General features: G+C 49.7%; 2 protein-coding genes across 2 annotated transcripts in view; both read right to left on the bottom strand.

Annotated features, from left to right (window-relative positions):
- The window catches only part of LOC135804526 (cilia- and flagella-associated protein 44-like), a 40,091-nt gene that overhangs the window by 18,313 nt on the left and 1,595 nt on the right, over nucleotides 1-20,183 (bottom strand). Inside the window, exons 2-17 of the mRNA XM_065318415.1 lie at nucleotides 9,101-9,472; nucleotides 8,308-8,443; nucleotides 7,519-7,681; nucleotides 6,862-7,238; nucleotides 6,475-6,563; nucleotides 5,629-5,750; nucleotides 5,214-5,282; nucleotides 4,563-4,646; nucleotides 4,306-4,380; nucleotides 3,284-3,331; nucleotides 3,006-3,105; nucleotides 2,554-2,648; nucleotides 1,936-2,205; nucleotides 967-1,077; nucleotides 460-606; nucleotides 2-298 (exon numbers count right to left, since the gene is read on the bottom strand). Of these exons, the coding sequence (XP_065174487.1) occupies nucleotides 2-298; nucleotides 460-606; nucleotides 967-1,077; nucleotides 1,936-2,205; nucleotides 2,554-2,648; nucleotides 3,006-3,105; nucleotides 3,284-3,331; nucleotides 4,306-4,380; nucleotides 4,563-4,646; nucleotides 5,214-5,282; nucleotides 5,629-5,750; nucleotides 6,475-6,563; nucleotides 6,862-7,238; nucleotides 7,519-7,681; nucleotides 8,308-8,443; nucleotides 9,101-9,472 (2,555 nt within the window). The remainder of the gene's footprint in view (nucleotide 1; nucleotides 299-459; nucleotides 607-966; nucleotides 1,078-1,935; nucleotides 2,206-2,553; nucleotides 2,649-3,005; nucleotides 3,106-3,283; nucleotides 3,332-4,305; nucleotides 4,381-4,562; nucleotides 4,647-5,213; nucleotides 5,283-5,628; nucleotides 5,751-6,474; nucleotides 6,564-6,861; nucleotides 7,239-7,518; nucleotides 7,682-8,307; nucleotides 8,444-9,100; nucleotides 9,473-20,183) is intronic.
- LOC135804527 (uncharacterized) lies at nucleotides 16,296-18,859 on the bottom strand. Its single transcript, XM_065318416.1, has 2 exons — nucleotides 17,090-18,859; nucleotides 16,296-16,905 (listed from the first exon to the last, which is right to left on the bottom strand). The coding sequence occupies exons 1-2, from the start codon at nucleotides 17,096-17,098 to the stop codon at nucleotides 16,366-16,368; spliced, it is 549 nt and encodes a 182-aa protein (XP_065174488.1). The 5' UTR covers nucleotides 17,099-18,859; the 3' UTR covers nucleotides 16,296-16,365.

Below are 20,183 nucleotides of genomic sequence, written 5' to 3'. Positions count from 1 at the left end.
CCACAGATAGGATGAACGTGTCCGGAGAGTCCACACAATTGGCATAGCAGCCAAACAACACTTTGCCTTGTGACATGTCAACTTCCTCCACCTCTTCCTCTTCTTCCTGGCCAGCTTCTTCCTTCTCGTCGTCCTTTTTGTCCGCATCTGAGATATCCTTGCCATCTCCTTTTTTGTCTTTCTCTTTTCCACCATCCTCGCCTTCTTCCTCTTCTTCATCCTCGTCACCTTTGGCAGCTTCTCTTGCTTTGCGCTTTTCCTCTTCTTCAGCTGCTAGCCGTGCATCCTCCTCCTCTTTCTGTAAAACAGAAGAAGCAGCAAGATTATCCCTTGTTCATTGGGAATAGATAGATGGAAACAAAACTCCGCCAATTCAAATCAAGCAACTCCAGTCACTGCGGATTGCAAGCACATATACATCCCGGTGCAATGTGGTGATGTGGAGCAGCGAGTACTCACACGAAGACGTTGCTTTACGCTGGTGAAGGTGAACTTCTTCGTCTCCACTTCTGCCAAGCAGAAACTCTCGACGGCTTCAGGAGCGGGCGTCTTGGGAGCTACGAACTCCGCACACCCGCCATCCACACAGCAAACGAGCAAGACATCCTGCAGCAGCAGCGGCACAGAGCATGTGCATATACGTTAGGCAGGGAACAGTGAGAGCATGAGGTAGAAGCTAGATAGATCTTGAGGATCTCCCGCAAAAGACAGGCCAATCACAGTCGGCATAATTATTGTCATGACAGCTAGCAAACTTTTGGTGCGTCCATGGAGCTATGAAGCCAAGACCTCTGGTCGGCTGAGCTTAATGGGCCCCACCACCACATTCCATTATTCACCCCAGTGTCTGGAGATATGTGGATTTTGTAGAAGAGAAAACATACGTGGAGATTTCTGGCAACTGAAAGTTTAGCCACTGAACGACTTCTTTCTTAATGCAGTACAATCCGGCTATTCCTTCCTTACTTTGGCCGTTAGCTTCCATTGCAGGCTGGCCACGGATGACTCCATCTCAACATAGCCGACGGCATGGAAGCCATTGTCCACAAGGAAGAGGAACACGGTGCAGTCTTCACTCTGTGAAAAAACCCAAGAGGGGAATACAACAACAATGGCAATGACAACAGCACTACGGGAGCGGGAATGACAAGAACGACAGCAACAACAAAGGAAAACAGACTTCAGAGCTTTAACAGAACTGTAGCTGTTCTCTAGTTGAGGAGAAATGCACGCTTCTCTCCGTCCTAAAATGGCTACACCAACACCTACCGAAGACCTTGTCTTAATAATGTGCATGGCCACCATACCTATCTTAGTCTATAAAACAGAGAGGTTCCAGGCTGTCCAATAGAGTGCTCAATACCGATTGGCAGTGCTAGTTCAAAAAATAGTAAGAGGACGGAAAAACGTGTTTTTACTCCGAGTTTCACGCACTAAGCGATCATCGGAAAACAGTACCTATCCTAGCCTCTGTTGCCAGTAACCACTGTACTGCCGACAATGGCCGGACACCAATGGTAATGGACCGATGCATTAAGAGCCCCAGACAGTACGGTCCCTAGATGATGAAAACATGCAGATGTTTCTAGCAACACTGTCAAAGTTTGTCAACCAGGCAGTAGTATGCCCAATGCTGTTTGTACACAGTATGTCACGCCTATCCGCAAACCCAGAAGTCGGTTGGAAAAGTGCCAGACGGAAGTGATTGCTCCGAGGCTACTGCAGTAAGAGCAGAGTGTGCATGGGAAGTGATTGCTCGGAGGCTACTGCAGTAAGAGCAGAGTATGCATGGGAAGTGATTGCTCGAGCAGAGTGTGCATGGGAAGTGATTGCTCCGAGGCTACTGCACTGAGAGCAGAGTGTGCCAGACGGAAGTGATTGCTCCGAGGCTACTGCAGTAAGAGCAGAGTGTGCATGACCTTACGCGGTTCTTACCCCGGTCGCAAGCAGTGTCCTGTCGGTGTTGAACACCATCTTTGTCACGGGCTTAGTGTGCGGCTTGAGAGCCTGCTTCAGAGTGAGCTGGACGTCCAGATTCTTAGTGGCCAGCGGTGGTAAGGCACGCTCTTGAAGTGCTTCCTCACAGTGCAAAGCAAGTGTTTGACTGGTCCACTGGATTTGAGCGTCGGACTTCTTAGTCGCCACCATGACTCGCACCACTCCATCACTGCACCCCAGCAGCACGGTGGTGAGCTTTTCATCCACCTACGCACGCCAGAAAGCCCAGCGGACACAATGGTCAGTATAGCCAGTATTTCAAATACATTGCTCTCGCGATGCACGTATGCATCCACACATGCATGCATACACATGTACACACACACACACACACACACACACACACACACACACACACACACACACACACACACACACACACACACACACACATATATATTTACGCACACGCGCGCACACACACACACATTTACACACACACACGTACACACAAATTGTGCACATCACCCACAATGAAACATCAAGCATACATTATTCCAATGGTAGCTGCATCTCCGACAGCAAAGCATACTCGTCGTACTCCTGCTAACTGACCTCCACTGGTGCCCACATTATTGCCGTTCCGCCTGATGACATCTTTTCAGAGCAGACCAGTAACTTAGTGGCATAGTTTTGAATGCGAACACATCCTACATTCCAACAAACAGCACACAGACAGAGATTGAGGTCCTAACACTCAGATTTGCTGCTAGGCACTCGGCATACATGACAGTCATAGAAATGATTTTTCTCCTGGGTGTAGGATGCAGGTTAAAGGGCTTTGCTACTGATTTTGAATGGGGTCCTACTGAGGATATCAGAATGACTAATTACTCACTATACTTGGCAAGGACTGCGAAATTAGTCCAACGCTAAAACTGTGTCACTGTATCACCACCCATTGTAAAAACAAGTATTGAACAGACTGATGCTGGCATGTGTGCATGGGTTCACAACAGTGGAGGGAGCCCACCATTGGGGAATGTTTCGTTGCTTAGAGATCTTACCGTCCGAGGAGGTGCTGCATGTAAAATGCGCTGCCGGGCACACATCCACGCCGTTCACTGAACCAGAGTGGAACGTGGCAAGGCGCTCTGGTGCCTTCCTCTGCATGTAGTCACACGGTCGGCACACACCAATGCATGAGAAGACAGGGCGCACCCGTTACATCGCAGTCCGCATTACTTGGAAATGCACTGGGCCACCCTGCTGTTCTGGGTGCAACGTCACACAGGATTGACCGAGGAACGAATGACTTCATGCAGCACGTAGCCAGTCAACTTACCGTGTGCAGTGTGGAGATGTCAAGCTTCCACAGAGCCCCGGCTGCATCCTACAGCACACACAAAAGGGAGCACATCCATATGCACAAGCATGTCTCATGATGACGGTGTGTGCACAAAACCAAAAAATTCTCTTCACAATGACATGACATTGTCACTTTGGAAGTGACATTGTCTTCCAGCAGCTTCACAGCATGAAATGCTTGACCATTGGGATTTTCCTGAAGTATGGAAAAAACATGGCATCAAACATTCAGGGTTTTCAAAGTCAAAATATAACGTAATGATTTATGACAGTCTGACAGCGCGACAGTCCTTTTCAAGACCATAAGACTGTACGAATACCCTTTTACAGAAGTACAATTCATTCCGTTACAGAAAGCCTGAGTCATAGCTAGAATGTCAGTATCTCAGTACTGGCGATGGTAGTAACTCAGTTTCGTCCCACCCAGTGAAATGCTTTGAAAAGCAGAACTGTGGTCTGGTGTTTTCAAGGCAGCCAGGCCTTAGCACACACACATTGTTGTTATCTGGTGATCTTTGAAGCGTTGATGATTTTTTTACAAGATCTTCGTTGCACTGGTGCACTAGGTTGGTGACAATGAGTGCTCTGCGGCTTCTGCCCCATCATCTCCCTGATGTAGAATCACGGTGCTTTAATGAAGTATTTCTAGCAATATTCTCCAGATTACCCTACACTTCCAGTCGTATTCTCTACAACCATTCCTGGTCCAGAAATGGCCTCGTGCGAGGACAAGCGTCATGCCCCTTAGCTGATACAGGCAGTGACTCGGAGGTGCGCTGTCCGGGCCTGGTCTCGGCATTGAGAATCATTACCGAACGCACATGAGCCAGGCAGAAAACACGGCTAACTCACATGTTTTGTTTGGTAAACTGGCCACCCCTGAGTGGTCGCCAGCTTGCCACTGATAGGGTGGCACAAAACACCCGTGGCTCACTACGCTGGCGACAAACTGTTCCACATGTTCCGCTTCGACATGAGACGCAGACTCACTCAACTAACCTGTGCAAACCAGGTGGTGGGGAATTCCGGATCACCGATCTTTGACAGCGTCTTCAGCCTGACATCTTGGCCAACCTGAACACAAAGACAATGAATAGTGAACGGCAGTCACGGTGCTGGTCATAAAATTACTTAGAAAAATAACAGCAATCACAGTCCTCTATTTCATTTGGCTAGTGTGGCCCTTTTTGAATTTACTACTTGTGCACCAATGAGCCTCCCCGGCAATCACACAGTTATGTCACAAGTTCACGTACCTTGATCTCCGCTATCGGCTCAACCTCAAAGAGGGCATTGTCCTCGCCAAAGTCTGCTGTATCAATCGTCTCGAAGTCCCACAGCTGGATAGAACAGCAAGCGCATATTACAAACAATGTCATGATGGCACGCATGCTGGAACACAGTGCACATGGCATTTCCATCCACGCGGTTATGCATACCGGCTGTTGCAGTACAACAGCCACGCCGCTTGCAAGTGACAGGAGGCTCAGTGTGCCGGGAACGAGTCGCTACCATTGTATCAATCCTGCCATAGCTATTCTGATATTCAGCTCGAGTATATGACGGGTAGGCGTGTTCAATTCCGCATGTGTAAGAACCAGGACCATAACCCACATCTGAAAAATCTCATCCGATATTGTCATGTCAAAATACTTTGAGGTGCCGTTACTATATTAAAAGGGTAGATACTAGTAGACCAACTAGCAAGTGAAGATTTCATCAGCTAAATCATCTCAACTAAAACCGTTTTGTTAGGCAAAACTCTTCAAGTAAATCTTGCACTCCGATGTGAAAGTACTGTGCTCACACAGGCTGCAGGAAGAACACATTCAAAGTACCTAGAGACCCTTGATAAGTGACAGAAACTGCTTGACTGATGTGAACAGGAGAAGATCTAGCCCGCTTACCCGCACAAAGCCATCGTGTGCAGCAGATATCAGCTCTCCTTCCTCCAGGAAGATCTCCTCGATCATACCCTGCAGTAATCACAGCAATCATCAGTTCCAGCCACTCGGTGATGTCCAGCTCTCTTGGGCTGTTGGAAAGCATACCTTCAAGGACAGCATTTCCACTTTTCCAGCCATGCAGTGCTGGGGTGGTGGCGGTGGTGTGCTGACGTATTTATAAACAGTACCATGGGAAGGTGAAATGAAAGGACGTTCCCTTGGTGGGTGGGACACAGAGTACCAGTAATGTGGTAAAAGAAGGCATTGGATACTGAGATGCAACAATAGCTACAGCCTGGTAAGTATCTTGCTGCCAAGCAGGCACAAGTCCAGGGCACTTGGCAAAGAAACCTGTACAGCTGTAATATAAGCATACCTGGTGACACGACTTCTTTCCTTTCATGGATATCTCCACCTTAATGAGTCCTCCATCCCACAGTAGCATATTACCCCACTCAGTGCCTGACACAACCTTGCCATCCGGAAGCTCAACATAACCTGCACACGGGCAATGACACAATCAGTGACACTCATTTAATTAATGCACGCACACACACACACGCATGCACGCAAACACACACACAGTTAACAGCTAACAGTTGCTGAAATTATCCCGTTGTGGTCCTTTAGTGTGAGGCAGGCTTCCTTCTTTGCATTACACTTCATACGGTGTATGTGTGGTGTGTCTGCTCTCCTTCCTACATATTATTTATTTCTTATTTGCTCTGTTGTGCTCCTGCTCATTTGTTCTCACTTCGTATTTTTTCTGTTTGGCGCGCATGAGCAGTGCTGAAACCGAGACCATTGGTCGGTTGAGCTGCTCTTGCCCCGCCTCCACTGCTTCGGCTGCTATCCCTATGTGTATCCCCGTGCATTTTTGCCGGCGTTTGCACCATGATGGTTTGTGGCTATTTTGTAAAAAAAACCAAAAAAAACGGACTCCTAGTTCCGGCTCTCGGCGATGCGTCTCGGCTCCGCATTGATCTTCTCGTATGCATTTCTAGTCGTGAGCAGGTAATGTTTGGTGATGTTGTTGTGCGGAAGCTTGTGACACTGTTTTGTGGTGACCGTATACAGGTGACCCAGGGCAGCAAAAGCAGCCTGCACTTCCAAGCGTACAAAGAAAAGAGTAAATGTTTACTGGGCGTGACCATGCCTAGTCGGCAGGGTCATAAACAGTACAATCATACCCATCATAAAACACACAGCTTTGAGCACTCACCACAAATGTCACTGATCTCTGTTCTTCCGAATCGGCCAATTTCACCCTGAAGTTTCAAGCCAGTGAAGGTCTTAGCCATCTTCCAGAATCTGTAACAAACGATAGAAGTGGTGTGAAAATTGTTCTTCAAAGGTCCAGATGTTTAGCAGAGCATTTAGAAGAGTGTTGCTTGCTTCACGACAATACACTTCACCTATATACATAGTGGAGATGAGAAAGCTTATGGAACATGCATTAGACAGGCATTCCTGCTCTTCAGCAATCCCCACCATGCATGTCACTGCTCCAGTAAGTCTATGCACACACCGCGGCTGTGACAATGTGTTAGCTGCTTCGTTCATCACTGTTATCACAGGGTTACCAGGGTGAATCGAAAACAGCACTCACCGAATATGACCCATGCCACTGGTCGTCAGCTGGCCTTCGATTTCGGTGGCGAACGAGACGCGGTACACCTCCTGCGCGAACGCCTTGCAGCGCAGGATCACGCTCTCCGTTTTCCAGTCCCACACGGTCAGCATGTAATCCGGCGCTGAACCCACCGATGCCAGCTTGTCGCCACCACCGCCACCGCCGCTCTCGTTCTCCCCGTCCTCAGTCTCCTCATTCACCACCGTCATCGGCGAGAAGGTCACGTGTGCGTAGGCAGCCACCGTGCCGTTGCGTAGGATCCGGAACAGCTTCAGCGACGGCCACTGGTAGATGTTGATCGGCGGACAGTCTCCCTTCTCGGCCACGGCGAAGTACTTGTGTGATGGGTGAACCTGCAGGACCGATATGCCCACACAGTTTGGAGGCAGAGATTTATTGATGAACTTGCATTTTTTGTAAGAAAATTTCATGTTTACAACATGCCACCAGAGCACACTGAGAGGAGTCCTCCTCAAATTTCAAACTCTCTAGTCTTCACTTCGCCACTATGCAAATTATCCACAATATCATTTACCAACCTTGCCCTCAGTCGGCCCTTTGCCCATGCAACAGTCACATCGTTCGCAGCATTCAGAGCATCTGTACTGGCAGCACAGCGGGTGAATATCTTACCGCAATGGCACCGATACCACGGCCAGTGGAGCTGCGTATGTAGGTCTGCTGGTGGGTGTGCACGTTGAAGATCTCGACGACGTTGCCCGACACAAACACGACCGTGTCCTTGTCCAGTGCCTGCAGGTTGGAGCGCTTCGTGCACTCAAAGCCGAATGAGTGGCTATGTGACGTGACACAAATAGTCAAGGGCCACTGATAGCATGCTTTGTCCACAAGCACTGGTCTTAATGGTGATCTCAACACGCAAGCAGTGCCTTTCAGCACGAATGCAAAGCTTCCTGACCACTCGTTCACAAGGGCATGTTTGACCGTGTTTAGCTTGCCAGTACTGAAGGCTAATCAACACCACAGTACGGCATGCATGCATTGGGGAATCTCTGTGTGTTTACTGTTTAGGTCATCAGAGGTTCACTGAGGCTGATATTATGAGCCTAGCCTGCATAGAGTGACTCATGCGCGTCAAGGCTGAAAACAGGACAATCGACTCATGCATAGGGTGGACCAGCTCACCCTATGCAGACCACCTGGTTGCATGTACCTACAACACCATGCTCTATACTATTATACATGTAATTGCCAACATTTGATTGTTCCCAACTGACTGTCTATACGAGTTGATGTATCATACATCAAGAGAAGAGTACACTAAATGGCTTCGATGGCACGACAATAATGTCCTAACATCCGTATACATACTGGACGTGGAAATCCAGCAACCATGGCGTAACCATGACATAACGCCAGGACATAGTCACGACAATCGTAACAACCTAAATGTAAGGATACTGGAGTTGCACCAGATCAACTGGAGCAGACTCGGACACCGTCGCCGTCGACATCGTCGGTGGCTCCTCGTAGAAAAAGTCGTCGGTCAGTTTGTGTTTTGGCGGTCCCTCCATGTCGCTGTCCGACTCGTCATCAGCTGAACATGAGGCACAGTCATGTACATGTGCACCAGCAAAGACAATGAGCTGCTCAATGCTGCTATGCAGCTTCCCAGTACTCCAGGCTGATAGTATATGTATGCCTACGGGGCTACGGGGCCGGGGCTACGGGGCCGGGGCTACGGGGCCGGGGCTACGGGGCCGGAACAGGCGGACAACTCCTGCACCTGTACAGTCTACAGCTGCATGGGTGTGCTGCTGGTTATCATAAGTAATAGTTGGTAGCGGTCATTTCCCCATGCAGCGTTACCAGTGCCAGTGGTTATCAGCAGCCTTGCTTTCTTCACAAATGCAAAATTTAAGGGGCTGTATGTCGCATTATGCTGGGACATTAACCTAGACGGCTCTTTGCTTATCTTCTGCGGCCGCTAGGCAGTTACACCGATACACTGTCTTTATACTTTGCGCAGTGTTAGTATCGGTTCAGTTGTCATTCACTGACTGATGCCGTTTTCAGCAGAAAATATCCCTCTCGTGCTAAAAAGGAATACAGATAGTCCAAGCATTGGGCCCTAAACACAATGACCATTGTTCCACGACTTGCTTAGACAAGCCATGCCATTTCCCGGTCAGACACAAACGACGAAGATGTGGAAAGCTAGCTAATGTTCATGATTCGTCAAGCACTTTCTTACCATCCACAGCTGGTTTCTTGTCAGGCACAGCAGGTGCAGAAGCCGCGGTACTTGTGCCACGAGCATCAACGTCACTTTTCTGACCTTCACCAGATTCAGCGGAACCTGTCTTTTCCACCACTTCCGACCCTCCGACAGCCAGAGTCGTATCGATGTCGCCAGTGGTCTCCGCAGATTGCGGTGGTTCCGTCACTGCTGCGTCGCCGGCAGCAGCTGCATTATCGTCCGTGCCCACGCTGTTATCTTGAGCTGCAGTGCCGTCACCCTGCGGCTCTTCGGCATCAGTCCGTTCCGATCGCTCATCCTCGTTGCTGAGCTCTGGAGCGACCTCTGACCCAACCGCGATGCCGTCCGCACTGTCGGGATCGGCCACTGCACAGGATCATGACAGCACAAAACTATGACAACGCGCATTTGGACTTTTCTTTTCACTCACAAGTCACATGGTCTGGCGTAACGTGGCGTTTACGCGTTTGGCCTGGGCCCCGTACAGAGCCGTATTACATGAGCCGTGGCTACAGAACGTGGGTCGGATTTCTTTGGCTAGCACTGCCACTACAGTGCGTTTTTTTAAAACAGACATTTGTCGATTTTGATTTTTTAGTTTGTTCTCATTCCAAATTTGAAATTTTTTCTTCACAGCTGCGTTTGTGTGGGTCTTGGATCGAAGAAAATTAAGTTTGGGAATCGGAATAATAATAATTGTCAAAGTTAGATATTCGGACGGGTTTGGGCTGAAAATCCGGTTTTAAATGGTTTTCAGTGGATTTTGATTTTAAAACGAAAGTTTTAGCCAGGAAAGCTCATCACGTGCATGGTGTCCGCCAGAGTTCGAATCCAGTACAGTTCATCCTGATTCTTTTTTTCTCTTCTTTTTTGGTACAGCACATGCATGTGTCGTGCCGGACATACACAATACCGATCTCAAGGCTACAACATATACATTCGCATTGCCGTAGTAACCCCACAGGTCATCAACCAATATAGTTGATCCAAGTATCCATTCAGCCACACACGCTCACCTTGGTCATTCGAATAAGGTTGAGAGTCACTATGATTCCAGCTCGATTCAAGAGTGAAGATCGAAGGAAGGTTGGTACTTTTCATCAGAAGCAGCAGGGGTTATATCGAGAACAAAAAGGATTGAGTTACACAAAGGAGTAGCAAAGGCGGGAAAACCCAACCAATCAGACCATAGAGAGCTTGTTGCTATGCAGAATTGACCAATGGGAGAAGACAAGGAGAAATGCGTATTATTTATGAATTAACTAAACAGCAAGCGTATACGATAAGACAGTTAGCAGATACAACATCCCGCGGCCCATGCATTGATAAAAGTGACAAGTAGATACAAAAGACAACTGCCGTACAAACGCGCGCTCATGAGGGGAACACGTTCACCCAACATGTAAACTAGTACCGGCAGAGTAGTTAGTTCGTCGTACAACCCGGGGAAGTTCGTCGTACAGCCCGGGAGAACCCGTCAGCTGCCGAGGCCGATATGACATCTCCCCGGCCTTCTGGGAGATTGCGTCCCGCAATCCTTAGCCGTACTCCAGTCGTTGGGTGGTCTCCTTCTTCGAACTGGACGGTTGACACCAGCCGGTGCTACTGCAGCGTTAGCGGGAGGCAACGGTACTCCTTGAACTGGACGGTTGACATCAGCCGGTGCTACTGCAGCATCAATGGGAAGTAGCTCTACTCCTTCAAACTGCTCGTCACGGCCACCTGCTCTTTCCGCATACAACAAGTCTGTGGTATCAGGCGTGTAGGAGCTCGGTTGTGGTGACGCAGTTCTGATCGGGTTCCTTGTCGGAGATGAGTTCAACGCTTCCTCGCGTACAACCGTAGCGAGATGTGTTGGGCGTACACGACACTTCTTCAAGCGGTTCACGTGCACAACTTGGCATGTAGCCGAGTCTGATCCCATATCACGGACGCGATACACAACATCAGACAACCGGTTCAAAACCTTGAACGGTCCCTTCCACAATTTCGCCAACTTGGTGCTGGTTCCAACCGGAACAGCGGGTACCAAGAGCCATACCAGACTTCCTTCCGCGAATTCCACCGACACAGCCCTATGATCATAGAGATGCGCCTGATGTCGATGCACTGCACCGAGCTTGTGCCTCACAATCGTGTGCACATCCGCCAAACGGGACCGCAATTGACGCACATACGTAGGTTCATCCAACTGTTCAGCTGGCGGTAAGCCATACGCAACATCTTGCGGGAGACAGAACTCTCTGCCGAAGAGGAGATACGCCGGCGTGTACCCTGTGCTGGCTTGGGTGGTAGCCCGATACGCCATTAATGCTGCGGGTAATTGGACATCCCAATCACGCTGGTCTCTCTGAACATAGTGTGAGAGCAATCGCTCTAACGTCTGGTTAAACCTCTCTACCAATCCGTCACCCGACGGATGGTAAGCCGTTGTCCGCGTTTTCTTGATACCAAGCAAGCCGCAAACGTTCTTGAACAGTTTCGAATCAAAGTTTGCACCTTGATCCGTATGCAAGCTATCCGGTGCTCCAAATCTGGACACGAATTCGCTCACAAATACCGATGCAACAGTCGCTGCATCCATCCGTTTCAACGGATACGCCTCTACCCACTTCGTGAAGTAGTCCACAACGACCAAAATGTGCCGATTTCCACCTGAAGTCTCAGGCAGTCCTGGAATCAAATCCATAGCCACACGTTCGAAGGGATACCCCGCCCAGGACACCTGTAAGGGTGCCCCTTGTCCTCGACCAACCGGTCGGGAGCGTCGACAACATGACGTGCACGTGCCGATCCAATCTTCAACGTCACGACTCATTCCATGCCAATAGAACCGAGTGCGAAGCTGGGCAATCGTCCGCTTCATACCCACATGACCAAGGAAATCGTGATACTCCTTCAAGATTTCAGTCCGCAGATCAACTGGGATCAAAATCTGAAAACGGCTGGGCGCTGAAATCTCAGGCTCAACCCATTCCCTTCCAATCACTCCGCCCTTCACAGAAAGATGCTGGCGTCCCCGCCAGTACTTCCTCAAAGTCGGACTGATTCCGGTCAAGTCAGCCGACTCGCCGTCATCCATTAGCCACTCAAAAAGCTGCCTGAGGTCAGGATCAGCTTGCTGGGCAATCGCCCAGGTCCCATATGTCCAGTCCCTTCGCTGAACCAAGGGTCCAGGAACGGTAGGAGCCACTTCTGTAACATTCATCACAGGTTTGGTCTTCTGTCTGGACAAGCCATCTGCGTTCGAATGAGCCTTGCCCTTTCGATATTGCAGATCATACTCGAATTGACTTAGGAACTCCAACCACCTGGCGACAATCGGCGCTGGTTCTTTGAAGTTGTCCAAATGCTGCAATGCTTTGTGGTCCGAGCGGACCAAGAAGCGCTTGCCGAGCAGGTAACACCTGAAGTGATTAAACGCCCAAACTACACCCAGCAATTCGCTTTTGGTAGAAGCGTACCTGCGTTCCGATGCAGATGTCAATCGACTAGCAAAGGCAATGGGTCGTTCGACCCCCTTCTCATCTTGCTGTGACAAAACAGCACCCAATCCCGTACCACTGGCGTCAACATCCAGAATGAACCTCGGGGCATCAGGTCCATATTGTGGATATGCCAGGGTTGGTGAAGAAGTCAACCGACTCTTCAACGTAGCAAATGCCTCTTCACACTCCTCGGTCCATACGAACGCATGGCCTTGTTTAGTCAACTGAGTGAGGGGTTTAGCAACATCCGAGAAGTTCGGTACGAACCTTCGATAGTAGCCACAGAACCCCAAAAATGCCCGAATTTCCGCTACATTCGTAGGGTGCTCCCACGTAGCCACGCGGTGAGTCTTTGCCTCATCAGTGCTCACACCCTCTTCCGAGACCACATGGCCCAGAAAATCCACCCTCGTACGCAGCAAGAAGCATTTGGATGGTTTTAGACGCAACCCTGCGTCCAATAGCCGTTCAAACACCGCCTCGAGCCGCTCTAAGTGTTCATCAAAAGTCTTTGCAAACACAATCACATCATCGAGGTACACGAGGCAAATCTGCCACTGTAACCCACGCAAGACAACACTCATAAGTCTCTGGAACGAGCTTGGACCGTTACACACACCGAACGGCATGACTGTAAACTGGTAGTGCCCATCTGGAGTGGAGAAACCCGTTTTCTCCTTGTCTTCTTCTGCCATAGGCAGCTGATGATAGCCGGAACACAAATCCAAGGTGGAAAAGTACTTCGCGCCACTCAGCGCGTCCAACGTATCATCAATCCGTGGGAGAGGATATGGATCCCGCTCCGTAACGGCATTCAATTTGCGATAATCAACGCAAAATCGAGTTGAGCCATCCTTCTTCTTAACCAGCACTATTGGCGAAGACCAAGGACTAGTAGAATCCTCTACTACCCCTTGTTCCTTCATGCCCTTCACTAGTTCACGGGTGGCTTCCCTTGAATTCCAAGGCAATCGCCTAGGAGCCTGGAAGATAGGACTTCTTCCCTTGGTGTTAATGTTGTGGTGTTGCACAGTCGTGCGACCCAATTCAGCAGAGTTCATCGCGAATACCCTCCGGTAGCGACAGACGAGATCACGCAAGCGTGCCAATTCCTCATTCCCAATTGACCCTTGCCCACCAGGCTGAACACGAGACGTCTCCCGGTTCGCCTCCGCTGTGCCCTCACCAGGTTCATAACCGAGCTGCAGCTCGTCATCCCCCGACACAGACTTCCCACTCACAGGACCTTCTAGTCCAATGTTGAGCGCCGACCATAAGTCTTCGGAACTTCCCGAATCCCCCGTGGATTCCATTCCTATATGATCGCAATCATCCTCGTCTTCGCCCATGACACTCATCACGGCTGAAATAGGTAGCAGCTGTCCCACTCGGGCACCTCTTCCTAAAGATACTGACTCCTCTGAGCAGTTCAATACCCGAACGGGTACACCCTCATCTGTTGGACAAACAACCGCTCGTGCCAACAAAACATCCCCACCATCGATCAGACAGCCGTCTGGTTCGGTGATGCCACATGAAGGAACATCCTCCTTGTTCTCGATAACGGCAGCCACCGTCATCTCACAGTATGGAGGTATAACTACCCTATTCTTCAATCGAAGATTATGGCAGCGTTGTGATGTTCCCACCGTTGAAACTTCAGCCTTATCAGCCTTGAAGTTCAATTTTCCATCATTCGACGTGATCTCGCAAGGTATCTGCGATAGTACATCCCTCCCAATCAGGCAATGATACCGCAACCCTCGAATCACCTTCATCTCATGGACACAAATAGCATCCTGTATTGCCAAACATGCAGCGACCGTGCCACACACATGCAACCTCTGACCATCCGCACCGCAGAAGCCAGTCGACTTCTCTGGTGGTTCCAGGTCGCCCAACATGTAGCCCAACTGCTGCGAGAGGGTCTCAGAAATTAGACTTACTGAGGAACCCGTATCTACCAGTAACTCTACTGGCAGCCCATTAATCCTTCCCTCAATCATCATACCTCCGTGGCTTTCTGCTGCCCTGCTCAAGGCAGCGACCACTTCAGAGTCATTCTCTAGAGCATCCGAGACAATCGCCTCAGTTTCTGGACCCAGCACAGTTTCTTGATCGCAGACGCGGCCCGCCGTCTCGATCAATGCCCGTTTCCCGCCGGTCGGCGAGATTGGTACTCCCTTCCGGGTTTCATCAAGTCTGGACAGTCAGCTCTTCTGTGTCCCATTCGGCCACAGAACCAGCAAGTCAAACCCCTCGATTGTTCAGGCCTATAGTGGTCAACTCTGTCCACTTGGTCCCCTCTCCTGAATTGTTGGTTCGGCCTAGGAGGGTGGGCAATCCTGTCCACCTGATCACTAAGCTTCTCCACCAACTTTGCCAACGACTCCAACGTAGGGAGCTCTGACGGTGCAACCGCAGCCGTCACCAATTGACGTGGTACGCCATACGCATCGTCCATTCGGCCGTGCGTGCCCTCGTTCCCCCACACCCTCTCCAGATGGTTAGCCATCTCGATCGTTTCCTGCACCGTTCGTGGTGCATTTTCCTGTAAGCGCAATCGCAACCTGTCAGGAGTCATGGAATCAATGAGCTGATCCCGCACCAACTCTTCTTGTACGTCTCCACCCATGGTCGGGTAAGCCCTGTGTACAAGACTACGCAAGTCGTCAGCCAATCGACTGACGTCTTCCTCAGGCTTGCGCCTTCGCGTTCTAAATTGCGACTTATATTGGCGGGCTGTCTCTGGTGGTGCAAACCTCCTCGACAAGTCCTCTACGACCTGAGGCCACTCCACTCGGCGGGCTTCAGGTACAGTCGCAACAAATTTTTGTGCAGCCCCTCTTAGCCGTACGGCTAAGTATTGAGCCTTTTGCACGTCATTCCACTCGTTCACACGAGCACATTGGTTGAAGTACTGCAAGTACTCCACCCAATCCCCCACGCCATCATATGCTTCAGGCATCACTGCCGGCCGTACCACCATCGCCCCACCATTGGCACCCCCTACAGCAGCGTTCGCTGCTGCATCCGGAGCCTGATTGTGAGCCATGATAATCAGAAAATCGAGTGCGTTCGCTCTCAACAGGATATCTTTGTCTTTTGCAATCGCAAGACTGTGATACCTTTTCCTTGCCCAGTGGCGTCTTATATTCCCCACTTGCTACTTCGTACGGTAGTCCTCCGACCAATGAGAGCTGTTCAGGTCACAAGTACTGCACAGTGCATACGTTCGTATGTACTACAGTCGTCATCGGATCACACCATTCGCGTACGGGTCAGCAAAAATCATGGTCAAACTGGTCTGTAGTACGGTATGGTGTTCAACCGATCACCAGTCCTAGTCCTAGTCCGCGCCAGTTCAACCCTCCTCATATAGCTCATCATCAAACTACAAATCTGTAGTACGATACGGTGATCAACCGATCACCAGTCCGCGCGCCAGTTCAACCCGCATGCGCGAGAGTGTTGGCAGTTCTGTCAACACTCTCGCCTAGCCACATCCTCTCCAAAATAGGCAACTCTGCCTTCAACAAAGAGCAATCGCTCTACATTACGATCATTGTCTGCTGCCCGGCCGTCAAATCATTCGATCTGTTCGGCTTTTAGACAACATACAACCATTATGATAATTATCCACCCCAACATTCCATCACCCCGTCAAGTCTGTAGCATGCAAGAAACCGATCACCAGATCACTCAGAACACAAGAATTTCGATACCAACGACCATCCGGTCTTGTTTATTGAAGATCGAAATTGAAAATGTTCACAAATCATCCATGAGCAGTTCTTGTTCAAGTTCCTTCATCTGCTCGTCGAGCTCGGCAGACCACCCGGCCGCCTGTGCTTGACGAGTTTCGTGTGCCTCTTCCCGCTGCCGCTGACGCTCCACTCCGAGTTCGGCAGATTCTTCGGACGCAGTCGCGCCCTTGGAATCCGCCCTCGGAGCTGCACCGGCGGATGAAGAAGAGTCGGAATTTCCCTCAGTTCTCTTGGGGCTCGCCGGCACCGAGGAGACCGAGGAGGTCGCGGAGGATGCGGACGCACCCCCCACTTTCTCCTTAGTCGCCTCGGCAGCACGACGACCTTTTCGCTCTTTCCATTTCCGACCCTTCTTTGCCGACCGTTCGGCCGGCGTCATCCCCAGTGCTTGGAGGTCGTTGGCGTGCCGAAGCAACGGACCCAAATGTTGCGGGACTCGGCGGAGATGGCGCGCTTGCTCATGCTCCCCAAGGGCTTCCAGGGCTGCTGCTCCGCGTTCGGCGGCCTTCATCATGTTGTCGACGCTGACAGTTGTCGGAGGCATCTGTAAGCAATCGCATACAGAAGAATAGAACTTGGATCCTGGTCACAGCACCAAATATGTCGTGCCGGACATACACAATACCGATCTCAAGGCTACAACATATACATTCGCATTGCCGTAGTAACCCCACAGGTCATCAACCAATATAGTTGATCCAAGTATCCATTCAGCCACACACGCTCACCTTGGTCATTCGAATAAGGTTGAGAGTCACTATGATTCCAGCTCGATTCAAGAGTGAAGATCGAAGGAAGGTTGGTACTTTTCATCAGAAGCAGCAGGGGTTATATCGAGAACAAAAAGGATCGAGTTACACAAAGGAGTAGCAAAGGCGGGAAAACCCAACCAATCAGACCATAGAGAGCTTGTTGCTATGCAGAATTGACCAATGGGAGAAGACAAGGAGAAATGCGTATTATTTATGAATTAACTAAACAGCAAGCGTATACGATAAGACAGTTAGCAGATACAACATCCCGCGGCCCATGCATTGATAAAAGTGACAAGTAGATACAAAAGACAACTGCCGTACAAACGCGCGCTCATGAGGGGAACACGTTCACCCAACATGTAAACTAGTACCGGCAGAGTAGTTAGTTCGTCGTACAGCCCGGGAGAACCCGTCAGCTGCCGAGGCCGATATGACACATGTACACGTACATGACTGTGCAGTTGTGCACTGCTGTCTGCAGTTGTCCTAACCTTTGTAGGAAACCAGTGAGTCGTGGTTTTTCACGACTTACTGTGGCAAACTGTACTGAATAATTCAAATGCTGTATTGCAATTAGCTCAATAAAACAAAACATTCCAGCATGCATGTAGGAAACTTCCCTCGATCACTGAAAGAATGCAGTGAAAATTCAAACACCACAACAAATCACAAGGGCAATTCACACAGCACCCATAAAGAGACTAAAAGGAAGCAATACATGAGCGGTTTTACAAACACACACACACACACACACACAAACACACAATGCAAATAGGTCACAGTTGTGTCTGGTTCAACATCTGCGAATAGTAGAAGACCAGCGAGCGTCGAAACGGCCCGATTGCAATAATTCCGTGTTTTGTGTTGCACTTGTGACGGCAGTATTACACAGTGAACAGATGTGCTAGGACAGCCGACGACGTATATCATCGTTGGCGTCGGCCTCGTCGGTCTCCAGTCACGAACACATCGGCGCAGTTTTTCACGAATCCGTCCCGTCCACCAGTATGCAGAACAATAAAGCGCTTGCCTTTACCTGATGGTGCTTCATTTGGTTGCTTGCCTATACACTCCTGTCACCATTGTCGGACCACCTCCTAGTAACTGTGTGATGCGCATTGACCCACGTGTCATCCAGGTATCTATGTCTCACAGGTAGCGATGCCGCCAGGACACAATCCCGTGCCGTTCCATCATCATGTGTGTGATACCTCTGGTCTTGCCACACTGGAATCCCATGGAACGCAACATTTTCCAAGAGCTAGTTTTGCTCATGTCTGGAAAATCGTCGATGCTTTCTATGCAGCGAGCAGGAACTTTGTCCAGTGTTGGGTGCTCCTTCGTAGCATAGAATCCGTAAATTACTTCTTTACATACAGTCCAAAGCAAATCCGTCAGGGTTGAGTGGTTTTATGGCACGAGTCTCACATTGGGGATTGTCACTCTCGTTACCTTCATCACTGGAGACAGACAAGGCCAACGCAGCACGCTGATTTTCGCCGTCAGCATCCCTGGTACATCTGTTCATGGTGGAAATGCTGACGCCACACGCAACAGCAGCATGACGAATGGAATACTTGGGACCAATTCGATGCCCAGCCACTGTTCTCCTCGTCTTCGCAAAAATTGTAAAACAGACACCACCATGAAGATTCTACCATGGCCCGTTCGCGCTTTGTTATATGTGGCATGTCGAGAGAATAAGTTGCCACGAACGAAAAGACATTCGAGAAAAAGCAAAATAGGGCCACAGAGCTAGAGCAGTCAGCAACAAAATGATTCCTCCGGCCACGAGGAGCTCGAAGGACACTCTGAACAAAATGGCGAAATGCCACGAGTCACACCTGGTTTTCGAATTTCGCGCGCAGATTTTCGTGACGCAACTCGCATGACATTTTCTCAAAAGTGGCCTTGAGTACGTTCTCAAGGATTTCAAAGTCTATTATAAAAAAACGCACTGTAGTACACCTCGTTCGTGGACGTGTACTTTTGACGTTGTGCAGTTGTAGGGCCTTCATTTGTCACACTCTGTTCACTCTGTGTTGTTTAGCTCCACTTGTGTACTTGAGTTCTGTCAGAGTCGGCGTAGCCATGGTGATGCATTTGCCCTTCATGTCGTTATCAGTATCACTATCAGTATCAGTTCCTGACTGATCAGTACTAGTAGTACTAGTAGTACTAGTGCCATGCCAGTGGTCACTTCATGTCTAAAAGTAAAGTAAAAATTGTCTTTATCGAGTCAACATCAATTTTTGTTTCCCACCAACTGCAGGAGGGGGGGGGGGGGGGGCATAATGGAATACTGATGGTGGCAGCGGTAGTGGGGACTATGGCATGCAGGGAGTGATACCGGCAGTGCCAGTGGTGTTGGCACAGGCTACGATCATGTACATGACTGTATTGATGGGATGGTCTAGGGACCATGACTGAGAAACAGAGAGTACCAGGTTCAAGTCCCACCTGGACGCGGAAGGATTTTCCATCCATGCTGTGGCCCACAGTTTATTACTCGTGGCCTGGAACGAGGGAAACATGGATACAATGAATGGGATTTTCGGTCTTTGACCATTTTTGTAGTGGGTGTGATCTACTCACCTCCCACCGCTTCCGGTGCTGCATCTGCTCCCTTCGATCCTATGAGGGTGGACTGGTGGCATTCCTAACTTCCTACGGAAGCGGAAAACTCAGTCTTACTGCTGAGTGTAACACGAACCGTGAATTTCTTTTACCAAAGAATACCGAACCGGTATATACATGTGAGTGGCTAGCATGAAGTGCAGCAGGAGAAGCATACAGACATGAAGTGCAGCAGGAGAAGCATACAGACATGAACCGGGGCGATGGTGGTGAACTACATGTACTTTCAAGTATTATCTCGTATAGGTATAACTGAGGTGTTGTAGACCTGGGAGTGGAGTACGGAACATAGCTCTGCGTGGTGGGAAAAATGCAAAAAAAGGCAAACGCCTAGCTCAGTGGCATGAAACATGACTTCCCTTTTCCCACCAATGTACTACACTGAAAGATAAGCTGCCATAGCTTCCACACTGCCACTGCATTGCCAAGC

Source organism: Sycon ciliatum, chromosome 1 (assembly GCF_964019385.1).
Source record: "Sycon ciliatum chromosome 1, ocSycCili1.1, whole genome shotgun sequence".
Taxonomy (NCBI): Eukaryota; Metazoa; Porifera; class Calcarea; order Leucosolenida; family Sycettidae; genus Sycon; species Sycon ciliatum.
This window is presented reverse-complemented; position numbering and strand designations above follow the sequence as displayed.